This window comes from Arachis stenosperma, chromosome 3 (genome assembly GCF_014773155.1).
Source record: "Arachis stenosperma cultivar V10309 chromosome 3, arast.V10309.gnm1.PFL2, whole genome shotgun sequence".
In the NCBI taxonomy this organism is placed as follows: domain Eukaryota; kingdom Viridiplantae; phylum Streptophyta; class Magnoliopsida; order Fabales; family Fabaceae; genus Arachis; species Arachis stenosperma.
Genome location: NC_080379.1, coordinates 125581798 through 125598972, shown reverse-complemented (window position 1 = coordinate 125598972; position 17175 = coordinate 125581798). Strand labels below are relative to the sequence as shown.

Sequence of the window (17175 nt, the reverse complement as noted above, 5' to 3'; positions counted from 1 at the left end):
ATTGCTTAGATTATGCGTTTTAGTTTTAATTTTATTTAAATTTTATTAAAAAATTTCGAAAAAAAATTTAATAAATAAATAGCACCAATATTTTTCTTAATTTCTGAAATTAAGTTTGGTGTTGACTAGTTATTTTTATTTTATTTATTTATTTATTTATTTTATTTAGTATTTTTATTTCTTTACACATGTTACCTCACTGGGAATTCTCTGTACTCTGACATAGAGATTCCCATCCTTTCTTGTTTTCTGTTTGTGTATGCGCAGGAACAAAGACAAAGAACTGAACCTGAAAGGACTTTCAGGCGACGTTTACAACAGGCAAGACTTTACAAGGCTGCAGAGTCACTATGGATCCTAATGATGCTGATAATGCCAATATGGCAAACCCGAATGGGAATGAACAACAAAGGAGAGTACTTGGCTCTTTCTCTGCTCTTACTGCAGATCTGTATGGAAAAAGCATTGTGGTGCCTTCTATAGCTGTGAACAACTTTGAGTTGAAGCCACAACTAGTCACCCTGGTGTAACAAATCTGCCAGTATCATGGTCTTCCCCACGAAGACCCAAATCAATTTATTTCCAATTTTCTGCAGATTTATGATACTGTGAAGACAAATAGAGTGAACCCAGAGGTGTACAAACTCATGCTCTTCCCGTTTGCTCTGAAGGATAGAGCAAAGCTATGGCTAGATTCTCAACCCAATGAGAGTTTGGATACTTAGAACAAGGTGGTTACTGAGTTTCTCACTAAATTTTTCCCACCAAAGAAGCTAACTAAGCTTAGGGTGGAGGTTCAGACCTTCAGGCAGAAGGATGGTGAAACTCTGTATAAAGCTTGGGAGAGATACAAGCTACTGACTAGGTAATGACCTCCGGACATATTCTCCAAATGGACTCAACTAGATATCTTTTATGAAGGTTTGGGTGAAATGTCCAAGATGTACTTAGATAATTCTACAGGAGGTTCATTGCACAAGAAGAAGACACCGGAGGAGACTATTGAGCTTATTGAATTGGTTGCTAGCAACCAATATTTATACTCATCTAACAGGAATCCTGTGAACTCTGAGGCTCCTTAGAAGAAGGGTGTCATGGTAGTAGAAGCTCTTAATGCTATTCTGGCTCAGAACAAGCTTATGTCTCAGCAAATAAGTCTACTTACTCAACACATGGGTGGCATGCAAGTCTCAGCTATCAATACCCAAAATCCACCTTAAGAGGTTTCCTATGACATGGCAGGAAATTTAGTGCAAAATGATAACTATGATTATGCTCAATCCTCTTCCGAACAAGTCAATTAAATGGGGAGTGGTTCTAGAAATCCCAATAATGACCTATATTCTCAGACATACAATCAAAGATGAAGAAATCACCCAAATTTTGGGTGGAAAGACCAACCTCAAAGACCTCAGAATTTCAACAATAATTCTCAGGGCGGCTTCCAACAGAACAATTACAATAACCGCCAATCTCAACCTCAGGAGGCTAACTCTAAATCCAAGGAAGATTCTAATTGGGAGATGATGAGGAGTTTTATGCAGGAAACCAGAGCCTCCATTAGAAACTTGGAAGTACAAATGGGCCAGCTGAGCAAGCGAATATCGGAGAGGTCTGCGAGTACATTTCCAGGTGATACAGTGGTGAACCCAAGAGAAGACTGCAAGGTTATTCAATTGAGAAGTGGTAAAACAGCTGGCTCTGGGACAAGGGCAAATGAAGAGCTAGTTGAAAAGAAAGCTCCAGAGGAGAAAAAGGAAGAAGTGGAGCACGTCCCTCCAAAGCGTGCAGACAACCCGTTCCCTGATTCTCTAGACACGTATCCTACATTGCCAAAGGCTCCTGAATACAAGCCAAAAATGCCATATCCTCAGAGACTTCAGAAGGCTTCCAAAAGAAAAGCATTTCTCTAAATTTTTAGATGTCTTCAAAAAGCTACAGATCAACATTCCCTTTGCAGAGGCTCTTGAGCAAATGCCTCTCTATGCTAAATTTATGAAAGAACTATTGACCCACAAGAGGAATTGGAATGAACAAGAAACAGTGGTGTTAACCAAGGAATGTAGTACAATTATTCAACACAACCTTCCTGAGAAGATGCCCGACCCTGGGAGCTTTGTTATTCCTTGCACCATTGAAGATGTCACCATTCAGAGAGCTTTATGTGACCTTGGAGCTAGCATCAATCTCATGCCACTTTCAGTAATAAAAAAGCTTCAAATTGAGAAGGTAAAACCCACTCTTATTTTTCTTCAACTTGTTGATCTTTCTATTAAATTACATGTGGGTGTTGTTGAGGATTTACTTGTTAAAGTAGGACCATTCATCTTTCCTGTTGATTTTATTATATTAGACATGGAAGAGGAGGTAAAATCCTCTATTATACTTGGTAGACCCTTTTTAGCTACAGGTAGAGCTCTGATTGATGTACAAAACGGTTAATTGACCCTGAGGGTCAATGAAAAACAGGTGGTCCTTCATATTTTTGAAGCTTTCAAGTACCCTAATGATTCTAAAGGGTGTATGAAAATAGATGTTATTGAACCACTTGTTCAAGAGGTACTAAAAGCTTAGGTGCTTGATGACATTCTGTATCCTATCTCTGAGTATGAATTAGTTGAAGTTGATAATTCACCACCCTAGAAGGCTATGGTTCACACGCCTAAAGAAGAGGAGGAAGCCCCCAAGCTAGAGCTCAAATCCTTACCTCCTTCTCTGAAATATGTGTTCTTGGGTGAGAATGACTCATATCCAGTGATTATTAGCTCTTCCCTGAAGCCTGAAAAGGAAGAGGCGCTTATTTCAATGCTCAAGAGCCATAAAACAGCTCTTGGATGGACCATTAGTGACTTGAAGGGGATTAGTCCAACCAAGTGTATGCACAAGATCCTCCTTGAAGATGGTGCTAAAGCAGTTGTACAACCACAAAAGAGACTCAATCCAACCATGAAAGAGGTGGTCCAAAAAGAGGTAATAAAACTATGGGAAGCAGGAATTATTTACCCTATTTCTGACAATCTTTGGGTAAGTCCTGTGCAGGTAGTTCCCAAGAAAGGAGGGATTACAGTGATCAAGAATGAAAAGAATGAGCTTATTCCCACAAGAACAGTCACAGGATGGAGAATGTGTATAGACTACAGGAGGCTCAACAATGCTACAAGGAAGGATTATTTCCCCCTGCCTTTCATTGATCAAATGCTTGAGAGGTTAGCCGGTCATGCATTTTATTGCTTTCTAGATGGATACTCTGAATATAACCAAATTGCAGTGGACCCTCAAGATCAAGAAAAGACAGCATTCACATGCCCCTTTGGAGTATTTGCCTACAGAAGAATGCATTTTGGACTTTACAATGCTCCAGCAACTTTTCAGAGGTGTATGCTTTCAATTTTTTCTGATATAGTTGAAAAGTTTATTGAGGTATTTATGGATGACTTTTCTATTTTTGGTAATTCTTTTGAAACCTGCCTTAAGCATTTATCTCTTGTCTTGAAACGATGTCAAGAATCAAAGCTTGTTTTAAATTGGAAAAAATGTCATTTTATGGTTACAGAAGGTATTGTTCTTGGACATCGGATTTCAAGTAAGGGAATTGAGGTTGATAGAGCAAAGGTAGAGGTAATTAAAAAATTACCACCACCAACTAATGTTAAGGCAGTCAGGAGTTTCTTGGGTCATGCAGGATTCTATAGAAGATTTATAAAGGATTTCTCTAAAATTGCTAAACCTCTAAGCAACCTGTTGGTTGCTGATGTTCCTTTTATCTTTGATTCTGATTGTTTGCATGCTTTTGAAACTCTAAAAGCAAACCTTACCTCTGCTCCCATTATAGCTCCCCCTGACTGGGATCTACCATTTGAATTAATGTGTGATGCTAGTGACTTTGCTATAGGAGCTGTTTTAGGATAGAGGCATGGTAAGCTTGTACATGTCATTTACTATGCCAGTCGTGTGTTAAATGATGCCCAGAAGAATTACACAACTACAGAAAAGGAATTATTAGTTGTTGTGTATGCTGTTGATAAGTTTAGGTCCTATTTACTTGGTTCTAAGGTTATTATTTATACTGATCATGCTGCTTTGAAGTACCTTCTAACCAAACAGGATTCTAAACCAAGATTAATCAGATGGGTGTTGCTCCTTCAAGAGTTTGATATTGAGATAAAAGACAAGAAAGGGTTAAAAAATCAAGTAGCTAACCATCTTTCCATAATTGAGCCTGAAGCAGGAGTACAACCACCCACAACTGTGACTGAGACGTTTCCGGATGAGCAATTGTTCCTCATTTAGCAGGCACCATAGTTTGCAGACATTGCAAATTATAAGGCCATGAATTTTTCCCAAGGAAGTACAGTAGGCAACAAGTGAAGAAGCTATTGACTGATGCAAAGTACTACATTTGGGAGGAACCATACCTTTTTAAAAGGTGTTCAGATGGAATCATCCGGAGATGTGTCCCAGATGAAGAAAAACAGTAGATTCTTTGGCACTGTCATGGTTCTGAGTATGGAGGCCACTTTGGTGGTGAAATGACAGCTACAAAGGTCCTTCAGAGCGGGTTTTACTAGCCGACTCTCTTCGGGAACTCAAGAACATTTGTAAAGCACTGTGACAGATGTGAAAAAGCCATAAATATCCCTATCAACCATGAAATGCCACAGCAGGGGATTGTTGAGGTTGAGTTGTTTAATGTGTGGGGTATTGATTTCATAGGACCTTTCCCACCCTCACATTCAAACAACTATATTCTAGTGGCAGTTGACTATGTGTCCAAGTGGGTGGAAGCTGTGGCTTTGCCCACCAATGATGCCAAAGTGGTAATGAGCTTTCTTCAGAGATATATCTTTAGCCAGTTTGGTGTCCCAAGGACACTCATTAGTGATGGAGGAAGCCATTTCTGCAACAGACAGCTGGACTCTCTTCTGCAGAGATATGGAGTCCATCATAAAGTGGCAACCCCCTATCACCCTCAGACAAGTGGACAGGTTGAAGTTTCCAATAGAGAACTTAAGAGGATTCTAGAGAAGACCGTCAATGTTTCAAGAAAGGATTGGTCTAGGAAGCTTGATGATGCTCTCTGGGCTTACCGGACAGCGTACAAGACTCCCATTGGCATGTCTCCTTATCAGTTGGTCTATGGCAAAGCCTGTCACTTGCCAGCTGAGCTGGAGCATAAAGCTTACTAGGCAATCAGGTATCTGAATCTTGATTCAGAAGCTGCAGGAATCAAGCGAATGCTTCAGTTGAATGAGCTTGATGAATTCAGATATTCAGCCTATGAGAATGCCAAGCTCTATAAGGAGAGAACCAAGCTACTTCATGACAAAAAGATTGCCATCAGAGTCTTTGAGCCAGGACAAAGAGTGCTTCTATATAATTCAAGGCTCAAATTCTTTCCCGGGAAGTTGAAATTCCGATGGTCAGGACCGTTTGTGATTACCAGAGCTTCACCATATGGTCATGTGGAAATACAGGAAGAGAATTCTGACAGAAAATTTACAGTGAATGCACAGAGGTTGAAGCACTATCTTGGAGGCGAGATTGATCGCTAGAGGTCCACTCATCTGCTGAACTAGCAGAACTGGCCGTCAAGCTAATGACGTTAAACAAGCACTTGTCGAGAGGCAACCCGATAAATTCGTATCCTTAGCTATTTTTTATAGTAATAGTTTTCTTTTTTTATTTTTATTGAGTTTTTACTATTTCTCTGATCATGCAGCTATGTTATTCCAGGAACCGAACACCTCAAGCTAAAAAAAAGGCACACGACGTGCAAGCGTTGCTCACGCGAACGCGTCAGTCATGTGTGTGTGAAAAACAAAATTTGACAGAGAGTTGCGCGGGAGTGGCGCTTGACACATGCTTGGCACAGAAACAATACCACGCGTGCGCGTCGTTTGCAATTATCGCCAACCACGCGTGCGCGTGCGCGTGACTTGCAAAATCGACGTAAAGGAGTGTTTGGGCAGAGAATTGTGCTGCCTTGGGGCTGGAAGCGTGTTAGAGGCACAAATTTACTCATGCGTACGCGTTCCTGACGCGTGCGCGTCATTTGCAAAAATGGTCCTCCACGCGTGCGCGTGCATGACGCGCACGCGTCGTATGAAATTATTGGCTCCCAAGCCACGCGAACAGAGAGTTTCGCGTGTGCACGGCTGGATTCACGCGAATCGCACAAAACCAAGGCGCGTGCATGACGCCCATGCGTCATTAAGGAAAATTCGCGACCCACGCGTACGCGTGCTGCACGCGTACGCGTCGCCTTCGCCGCACAACTACACTTGTTCGCTGTACAGTTTTCACTTTTCTTTCTCTCTCTTCCAATCCTAATTCTCTCTTGTTCTTTTATCTTTATATTCTTCTTTCCTCTCACTATTTGTTTTTATTTTTAGTTCTTCTTTGCTTGAGGACAAGGAAACCTTTAAGTTTGGTGTTGACGCTTCGCTTATAGGTTTTCTGGCACAAAAGGGAGGCAAATCATCTTCACGGAAGAGCACAACCTGAAGAATAAAGCGACCACTAGGATAACTAAGGTGGTTGAGTTCCTTTCATTCTATATTCCTTCCCGCTTTTACTATGTTATATTCTGGTTTCCTGCTATTTTTCCTGGTTGTTGCATAACCCTTTATTAGTTAGATTCCTAGGTTCTAGTTTAGTTTTCTCTTAATTGCTCTAATTTTGAAAAGATGTCTCATGTATTACTCACTAAGCTTGAATTCAAAAAAAAAATACAAAAGTGATGTATTGCGTGAGAAATTGAGTTTAATTTTAAGAGTAGTCCTATTTACTTAAATGTGGTGGTATTTTCTGTGATCTTGAATGCATGACATGAACAGTGCATATTTAAATTTGAATCAAAGAATGTTGATGTACAAGGAATAGGAATTTAGAAAATTATTATGATTTCTCTAAAATTAATGAAATTTTAATCCTTGAAGCAAAAGAAACAGCAAAAGAAAAATAAAAGCAAAGTCCAAGGCTCTGAGCATTGATGAGCGGATAATTTGTATACTTTTTGGCATTGTTTTTAGTATGTTTTTGATATGATCTAGTTAGTTTTTAGTATATTTTTATTAGTTTTTAGTTAAAATTCACTTTTCTGGACTTTACTATGAGTTTGTGTGTTTTTCTGTGATTTCAGGTATTTTCTGGCTGAAATTGAGGGACCTGAGCAAAAATCTGATCCAGAGACTCAAAAGGACTGCAGATGCTGTTGGATTCTGACCTCCCTGCACTCGAAGTGGATTTTCTGGAGCTACAGAAGCCCAATTGGCGCGCTCTCAACGGCGTTGGAAAGTAGACATCCTGGGCTTTCCAGCAATATATGATAGTCCATACTTTGCCCAAGATTTGATGGCCCAAATCGGCGTTCAAAGTCACCTCAAGAAATCCCAGCGTTAAACGCTGGAACTGGCACCCAAATGGGAGTTAAACGCCCAAACTGGCACTAAAGCTGGCGTTTAACTCCAAGGAGAGTCTCTACACGAAATTTCTTCATTGCTCAGCCCAAACACACACCAAGTGGGCCCGGAAGTGGATTTTTATGTCATTTACTCATCTATGTACTAGTTTTCTATAAGTAGGACCTTTTACTATTGTATTAGGGACATCTTGGTAGCTATCTTTGAGTTTTATGCTATCCTAGACCATTGGGAGGCTGGCCTCACGGCCATGCCTAGACCTTGTTCTTATGTATTTTCAACGGTGGAGTTTCTACACACCATAGATTAAGGTGTGGAGCTCTGCTGTACCTCGAGTATTAATGCAATTACTATTGTTCTTCCATTCAATTCCGCTTGTTCTTTGTCCAAGATATCACTTGTTCTTCAACATGATGAAGGTGATGATTGACGCCCATCACCATTCTCACCCATGAACAAGGTGACTGACAACCATTCTTGTTCTACAAGCATCTGAGGCTTAGTGAATATCTCTTGGATTCCTGATTGCACGATGCATGGTTGATCGCCTGACAACCGAGTGCTCGCCTGACAAACGAGCCAGCCATTCCGTGAGGTCAGAGTCTTCGTGGTATAGGCAGGACCTGATGGCAGCATTCAAGAGAATCCGGAAGGTCTAACCTTGTCTGTGGTATTCTGAGTAGGATTCAATGATTGAATGACTGTGACGTGCTTCAAACCTATAACCTACTGGGCGTTAGTGACAGACGCAAAAGAGTGATTCTATTCCGGTAGGGGAGGGAACCAAACCGGTGATTGGCAGCACTGTGACAGAGTGCGTGCATTAGCTTTCACTGCGCGGATGGGAGGTAGCTGCTGACAACAGTGAAACCCTACACGAGCTTGCCATGGAAAGGAGTAAGAAGGATTGGATGAAGACAGTAGGAAAGCAGAGAGACGGAAGGGAAGGCATCTTCATAAACTTGTCTGAAGCTCTTACACCAATGATATACATAAGTATCACTATCCTTAGCTTCTATGTTATTTTCGTTCATCACCATATACATCTGAGTTTGCCTGACTAAGATTTACAAGATGACCATAGCTTGCTTCAATACTAACAATCTCCGTGGGATCGACCCTTACTCACGTAAGGTTTATTACTTGGACGACCCAGTGCACTTGCTGGTTAGTTGTGCGAAGTTGTGTAATGCCATGGTATTGAGCCACCAAGTTCTTGGAGCCATTACCGGGGATTATTTGAGTTGTGAAAAAGTATTGTTCACAATTTCGCGACACCAAGTTTTTGGCGCCGTTGCCGGGGATTGTTTAGGCTGGACAACTGACGGTTCATCTTGTTGCTTAGATTAGGTATTATTTTTTTTCGAAATTCTTGAAGATGAATTCTAGAGTTTCATGATGATTTGTTGAAATCTGGCTGGCTGAGAAGCCATGTCTAATCTCATTGGACCGAGGTTTCAACTTATCACCACAAGAACTTGTTGATTTCTTATCAATCTTGCTTTTGGAGCAGTGATTTGCTAAGGCTTGGCTGGCCTCTGGCCATGTCTAGTGTTTTGGACCGAAGCTTTCTTTGAAAGCTTGGCTGGCTGTGAAGCCATGTCTAATTCCTAGACCGGAGTCTTAGACTAGCATTGCACTGATTCCTAGAATTCTCATTAAGAATTTTGATACCTTTTCCCACTTAATTTTCGAAAAACACAAAAAAAAAATTACAAAATCATAAAAAGACCAAAAATATTTGATGTTTCTTGCATAAGTTTAGTGTCTCATCCTAAGTTTGGTGTCAAATGCATGTTTTTGTTATAATTTTCGAATCCATGCATATATTTCTTTGTTTTGATCTTTGAATTCTATTGACTTGAAGCATTTTGTGTGTCTCATATGCATTCTCATATTGTTAGTGTCAGTAGTATACAAACTGCTAAGTTTGGTGTCTTGCATGCATTGTTAATTGATTCCTTTTGCATTTTGATTATTAAAAATCCAAAAATATTTTTAATTTGTGTCTTTTCAAGTCAATGATACAAAGAATTGAAGATTCAGAACATACTGCAGAGGAATTACACAGAAAAAGCTGAGCATTCAAAAATGCCCAGTGAAGAAGGCAGACTGGCGTTTAAACGCCAGCCAGGGCACCTGGTTGGGCGTTTAACGCCCAAAGAGGTAGCATTTTGGGCGTTAAACGCCAGAATGTATACCATTCTGGGCGTTTAACGCCAGGATGGTGCTAGGGGAAGATTTTGTTTTCAAATCAATTTTTTTAGTTTTTCAAAATCAAATCTTTTTCAAATCAAATCTTTTCAATCAAATGTTTTCAAAATCAATTTCTTTCCTTTTTAAAAGATACTTACTAACAATTAATGATTTGATTGAACATCTCAAAATTGTTGCCTTTTCTGTTGAGGAAGGTTTTATGTTTGAATCATATCTTTTCTTGTTAGGCAAGTCATTAATTTTTAAAATCATATCTTTTCAAATTGTTTTCAAATCATATCTTTTAAAATTGTTTTCAAATCATATCTTCTCAATCACATCTTTTTAAAACCATAACTTTTCAATTAAATCTTTTTAACCACATCTTTTTCAAAATAGTTTTCAATCAAATCTTTTTAATTTCTAATTTCAAAATCTTTTTTCAAAAATCACTTGATTTCTTTTTCACTTTTAATTTTCGAAAATTATCAATCAAATTTTCAAAATGTTTTCAAAATCTTTTAAATGAATTTTCGAAAATTCTCTTCCCTCCTTCCCACATCCTTCTATTTATGGAGTACCACTCCTTCTGAATGCACAATTCGAACCTTATCTAACTAAAGTTCGAATTCTTCTTCTCCTTCTTCTTTCTATTTCTCTTTTCCTCTGACATTTCAAGGAATCTCTATACTGTGACATAGAGGATTCCACATTTTCTTTTTCTCTTCTCTTTCATATGAGCAGGAGCAGAGACAAAGGCATTCTTGTTGAAGCTGACCCTGAACCTGAAAGGACCTTGAAGAGAAAACTAAGAGAAGCCAAAGCACAACTCTCTTTGGAGGACCTGACCGAATTCTTCAAAGAAGAAGAAGACATGGCAGCCGAAAACAACAATAATGCAAACAATGCAAGGAAGGTGCTTGGTGACTTTACTGCACCTACTCCTGATTTCTATGGGAGAAGCATCTCTATCCCTGCCATTGGAGCAAACAACTTTGAGCTTAAGCCTCAATTAGTTTCTCTAATGCAACAGAATTGCAAGTTCCATGGACTTCCAATGGAAGATCCTCATCAGTTCTTAGCTGAATTCTTGCAAATCTGTGACACAGTCAAGACTAATGGGGTTAACCCTGAGGTCTATAGACTGATGCTATTCCCTTTTACTGTGAGAGACAGAGCTAGAATATGGTTGGACTCTCAACCTAAAGAAAGCCTGGACTCTTGGGAAAAGCTAGTCAATGCCTTCTTGGCAAAGTTCTTTCCACCACAAAGATGGAGTAAGCTTAGAGTGGAAGTCCAAACCTTCAGACAGAAGGATGGAGAATCCCTCTATGAAGCTTGGGAAAGATACAAACAATTAATCAGAAAATGTCCTTCTGACATGCTTTCTGAATGGAGCATCATAGGTATTTTCTATGATGGTCTCTCTGAACTATCCAAGATGTCTTTGGATAGCTCTGCCGGAGGATCTCTTCATCTGAAGAAGACGCCTGCTGAGGCTCAAGAACTGATTGAAATGGTTGCAAATAACCAATTCATGTACACTTCTGAAAGGAATCCTGTGAACAATGGGACTAGTCAGAAGAAAGGAGTTCTTGAAATTGACACTCTGAATGCCATTTTGGCTCAGAATAAAATATTGACTCAACAAGTCAATTTGATTTCTCAAAGTCTGTCTGGAATGCAAAATGCACCAAGCAGTACTAAGGAGGCTTCATCTGAGGAAGAAGCTTATGATCCTGAGAACCCTTCCATGGAAGAGGTAAATTACCTGGGAGAACCCTATGGTAACACCTATAATTCTTCATGGAGAAATCACCCAAATCTCTCATGGAAGAATCAAGAGAGACCTCAACAAGGTTTCAATAATAATGGTGGAAGAAACAGGTTTAACAATGGTAAACCTTTTCCATCATCTTCTCAGCAACAGACAGAGAGCTCTAAGCAGAATACCTCTGACTTAGCAACCATGGTCTCTGATCTAATCAAAACCACTCAAAGTTTCATGACTGAAACTAGATCCTCCATTAGGAATTTGGAAGGACAAGTGGGTCAGCTGAGCAAGAAAATTACTGAACTTCCCCCAAGCACTCTCCCAAGTAACACTGAAGAAAATCCAAAAGGAGAGTGCAAAGCCATAAATATGGCCGAATTCTGGGAGGAAGAAGAGGCAGTGAACGCCACTGAGGAAGGCCTCACTGGACGTCCACTGGCCTCCAATGAGTTCCCCAATGAGGAACCTTGGGAATCTGAGGCTCAAACTGAGACCATAGAGATTCCTTTAGACTTACTGCTGCCATTCTTGAGCTCTGATGAGTATTCTTCCTCTGAAGAGGATGAGTATGTCACTGAAGAGCAAGTTGCTAAATACCTTGGAGCAATCATGAAGCTGAATGACAGGTTATTTGGAAATGAGACTTGGGAGGATGAACCCCCTTTGCTCACCAAAGAACTGGATAACTTGTCTAGGCAGCATTTGCCTCAAAAGAGGCAGGATCCTGGGAAGTTTTCTATACCCTGTACCATAGGCACCATGACCTTCAAGAAGGCCTTGTGTGACTTGGGGTCAAGTGTAAACCTCATGCCCCTCTCTGTAATGGAGAAATTAGGGATCTTTGAGGTGCAAGCTGTAAAAATCTCACTAGAGATGGCAGACAATTCAAGAAAACAAGCTCATGGACTTGTAGAGAATGTTTTGGTGAAGATTGAAGACCATTACATCCCTACTGACTTCATAGTCCTGGAGACTGGGAAGTGCATGGATGAATCAATCATCCTTGGCAGACCCTTCCTAGCCACAGCAAAGGCTGTGATTGATGTTGATAGAGGAGAGTTGATCATTCAAGTGAATGAAGAATCCTTGGTGTTTAAGGCCCAAGGATATCCCTCTGTCATCATGGAGAAGAAGCATGAAGAGCTTCTCTCAAAACAGAGCCAAACAGAGCCCCCACAGTCAGACTCTAAGTTTGGTGTTGGGAGGCCACAATCAAACTCTAAGTTTGGTGTTGAAACCCCACATTCAAACTCTAAGTTTGGTGTTGGGAGGTTCCAACACGGTTCTGAGTATTTCTGAGGCTCCATGAGAGTCCTCTGTCAAGCTAATGACATTAAAGAAGCGCTTGTTGGGAGGCAACCCAATGTTTTATGGTTGACTATTTTCTTTTGTTATTTTATCTTTTTTTTGTAGGATGATGATCATAAGAAGTCACAAAAACAATGAAAAAAGCAAAAACAAAATGAAAAACAGGAAGAAAAACAGCACACCCTGGAGAAGAAGAAGCTGGCGTTCAAACGCCAGTAATGCTAGCAGTTGGGCGTTTAACGCCCAGTCTGGCACCATTCTGGGCGTTTAACGCCAGAAAGGGGCACCAGACTGGCGTTAAACGCCAGTAAAGGGTAAAAACCTGGCGTTAAACGCCAGGAATGGGCACCAGCCCGGCGTTTAACGCCAGAAAAGGCTCAAAACGTGGATTTTGATGCCATTTGGTGCAAGGATGCCTTTTCCTTGACACTACAGGATCTGTGGACCCCACAGGACCCTACCATCACTCTCTCTCTTCTTCCCCCACTCACCAATCACCTCAACACCTCTTCCCCAAAAACCCCTCACCTATCAAATCCCATCTTTCTCTTCACCACTCACATCCATCCTTCATAAAACCCCACCAACCTCACCCTTCAAATTCAAACCACTTTCCCTCCCAAACCCACCCTCAAATGGCCGAACCATTCACCCTCCCTCTCTCCTATATATACCCTTCTTCAACCCTTCATTTTCACACAACCTAAACACCCTTTCTTCCCCTTCTAGGCCGAACACACCACCTTCCCCCTCTTCCTCATTTCTTCTTCTTCTACTCTCTTCTTTCTTCTTTTGCTCGAGGACGAGCAAACATTTTAAGTTTGGTGTGGTAAAAGCGTTGCTTTTTCGTTTTTCCATAACCATTGATGGCATCCAAGGCCGGAGAAACCTCTAGAAAGAGGAAAGGGAAGGCAAAGGCTTCCACCTCCGAGTCATGGGAGATGGATAGATTCCTCTCAAGGGTGCATCAAGACCACTTCTATGAAGTTGTGGCCTTGAAGAAGGTGATCCCCGAAGTCCCCTTTTCACTCAAAAAGGGTGAATATCCGGAGATCCGCCATGAGATCCGAAGAAGAGGTTGGGAAGTACTTACCAACCCCATTCAACAAGTCGGAATCTTGATGGTTCAAGAGTTCTATGCCAATGCATGGATCACCAAGAACCATGACCAAGGTGTGAACCCGGATCCAAAGAATTATCTTACTATGGTTCGGGGGAAATACTTGGATTTTAGTCCGGAAAGTGTGAGGGTGGCGTTCAACTTGCCTATGATGCAAGGAGATGAGCATCCTTACACTAGAAGGGTCAACTTTGATCAAAGGTTGGACCAAGTCCTCACAACCATATGTGAAGAGGGCGCACAATGGAAGCAAGATTCAAGAGGAAAGCCGGTCCAATTGAGAAGGCATGACCTCAAACCCGTGGCTAGAGGATGGTTAGAGTTCATACAACGCTCAATCATTCCCACTAGCAACCGGTCCGAAGTTACCATAGATCGGGCCATCATGATCCATAGCATCATGATTGGAGAAGAAATAGAAGTTCATGAGGTTATAGCCCAAGAACTCTATAGGGTGGCGGACAAGACCTCTACCTTGGCAAGGTTAGCCTTTCCTCACCTCATTTGTCACCTCTGTTATTCAGTGGGAGTTGACATAGAGGGAGACATCACCATTGATGAGGACAAGCCCATCACTAAGAAAAGGATGGAGTACACAAGAGATCCCACTCATCATGAGATCCCTGAGATTCCTCAAGGGATGAATTTTCCTCCACAAGACTATTGGGGGCAACTAAACACCTCCCTAGGAGAGTTGAGTTCCAATATGGGACAACTAAGGGTGGAGCACCAAGAACACTCCATTCTCCTCCATGAAATTAGAGAGGAACAAAGAATCATGAGAGAGGAGCAACAAAGGCAAGGAAGAGACATTGAGGAGCTCAAGCACTCCATAGGACCTTCAAAGGCAAGGAAGAGCCGCCATCACTGAGGTGGACCCATTCCTTGATTTCCTTGTTCTTTATTCCTTTGTTTTTCGAATTTTAGTGCTTTATGTTATCCATGCTTGTGTCTTATGATCATTAGTGTCTTAGTGTCTATGCCTTAAAGTTATGAATGTCCTATGAATCCATCACCTTTCTTGAATAAAAATGTGCTTAATTGAAAAAGGAAAAATTGCATGAATTTTGAATTTTATAATAGTTTAATTATTTTGATGTGGTGGCAATATTTTTGTTCTCTGAATGTATGCTTAAACAGTGCATATGTATCTTGAATTTGTGGTTCATGAATGTTGGCTCTTGAAAGAATGATGAAAAAGGAGACATGTTATTGAGGATCTGAAAAATCAATAAAATGATTCTTGAAGCAAGAAAAAGCATTGCTATTCAAAAAAAAAAAGAAAAAAAAAAGAGAAAACGAAATAATAATAAGAGTTGTGATCCAAGGCAAATAAGAGTGTGCTTAAGAACCCTGGACACCTCTAATTGGGGACTTTAGCAAAGCTAAGTCACAATCTGAAAAGGTTCACCCAATTATGTGTCTGTGGCATGTATGTATCCGGTGGTAATACTGGAAAGACAGAGTGCTTTGGGCCACAGCCAAGACTCAATAAATAGCTATGTTCAAGAACCATCATACTTTACTAGGAGAATCATTAACACTATCTGGATTCTAAGTTCCTAAAGAAGCCAACCATTCTGAATTTCAAAGGATAGATTGAGATGCCAAAACTGTTCAGAGGCAAAAAGTTAAAAGCCCCGCTCATCTAATTAATACTGACGCCCATGCGTCATTAAGGAAAATTCGCGACCCACGCGTACGCGTGCTGCACGCGTACGCGTCGCCTTCGCCGCACAACTACACTTGTTCGCTGTACAGTTTTCACTTTTCTTTCTCTCTCTCCCAATCCTAATTCTCTCTTGTTCTTTTATCTTTATATTCTTCTTTCCTCTCACTATTTGTTTTTATTTTTAGTTCTTCTTTGCTTGAGGACAAGGAAACCTTTAAGTTTGGTGTTGACGCTTCGCTTATAGGTTTTCTGGCACAAAAGGGAGGCAAATCATCTTCACGGAAGAGCACAACCTGAAGAATAAAGCGACCACTAGGATAACTAAGGTGGTTGAGTTCCTTTCATTCTATATTCCTTCCCGCTTTTACTATGTTATATTCTGGTTTCCTGCTATTTTTCCTGGTTGTTGCATAACCCTTTATTAGTTAGATTCCTAGGTTCTAGTTTAGTTTTCTCTTAATTGCTCTAATTTGAAAAGATGTCTCATGTATTACTCACTAAGCTTGAATTCAAAAAAAAAATACAAAAGTGATGTATTGCGTGAGAAATTGAGTTTAATTTTAAGAGTAGTCCTATTTACTTAAATGTGGTGGTATTTTCTGTGATCTTGAATGCATGACATGAACAGTGCATATTTAAATTTGAATCAAAGAATGTTGATGTACAAGGAATAGGAATTTAGAAAATTATTATGATTTCTCTAAAATTAATGAAATTTTAATCCTTGAAGCAAAAGAAACAGCAAAAGAAAAATAAAAGCAAAGTCCAAGGCTCTGAGCATTGATGAGCGGATAATTTGTATACTTTTTGGCATTGTTTTTAGTATGTTTTTGATATGATCTAGTTAGTTTTTAGTATATTTTTATTAGTTTTTAGTTAAAATTCACTTTTCTGGACTTTACTATGAGTTTGTGTGTTTTTCTGTGATTTCAGGTATTTTCTGGCTGAAATTGAGGGACCTGAGCAAAAATCTGATCCAGAGACTCAAAAGGACTGCAGATGCTGTTGGATTCTGACCTCCCTGCACTCGAAGTGGATTTTCTGGAGCTACAGAAGCCCAATTGGCGCGCTCTCAACGGCGTTGGAAAGTAGACATCCTGGGCTTTCCAGCAATATATGATAGTCCATACTTTGCCCAAGATTTGATGGCCCAAACCGGCGTTCAAAGTCACCTCAAGAAATCCCAGCGTTAAACGCTGGAACTGGCACCCAAATGGGAGTTAAACGCCCAAACTGGCACTAAAGCTGGCGTTTAACTCCAAGGAGAGTCTCTACACGAAATTTCTTCATTGCTCAGCCCAAACACACACCAAGTGGGCCCGGAAGTGGATTTTTATGTCATTTACTCATCTATGTACTAGTTTTCTATAAGTAGGACCTTTTACTATTGTATTAGGGACATCTTGGTAGCTATCTTTGAGTTTTATGCTATCCTAGACCATTGGGAGGCTGGCCTCACGGCCATGCCTAGACCTTGTTCTTATGTATTTTCAACGGTGGAGTTTCTACACACCATAGATTAAGGTGTGGAGCTCTGCTGTACCTCGAGTATTAATGCAATTACTATTGTTCTTCCATTCAATTCCGCTTGTTCTTTGTCCAAGATATCACTTGTTCTTCAACATGATGAAGGTGATGATTGACGCCCATCACCATTCTCACCCATGAACAAGGTGACTGACAA

At 40.4% G+C, this 17175-nt stretch overlaps 1 protein-coding gene and 1 non-coding gene across 3 annotated transcripts; one reads left to right on the top strand and one right to left on the bottom strand.

Moving 5' to 3' along the window:
• Positions 1-10896: 10896 nt before the first annotated feature.
• Positions 10897-11004, bottom strand: LOC130972532 (small nucleolar RNA R71). The gene has a single exon (XR_009083694.1). It is a non-coding gene; the product is annotated as a small nucleolar RNA R71 (small nucleolar RNA).
• Positions 11005-11804: 800 nt separating this feature from the next.
• On the top strand, positions 11805-17056 carry LOC130967343 (uncharacterized). 2 transcript variants are annotated; one of them, XM_057892156.1, is made up of 2 exons: positions 11805-14691; positions 15736-17056. In XM_057892156.1, exon 1 carries the CDS (start codon positions 13566-13568, stop codon positions 14688-14690), a length of 1125 nt encoding a protein of 374 aa, XP_057748139.1. In that variant the 5' UTR covers positions 11805-13565; the 3' UTR covers position 14691; positions 15736-17056. The 2 variants fall into 2 exon arrangements, with proteins under 2 accessions (XP_057748139.1, XP_057748138.1); XM_057892155.1 differs by having other exon boundaries at positions 15677-17056.
• The last annotated feature ends 119 nt before the right edge of the window (positions 17057-17175 follow it).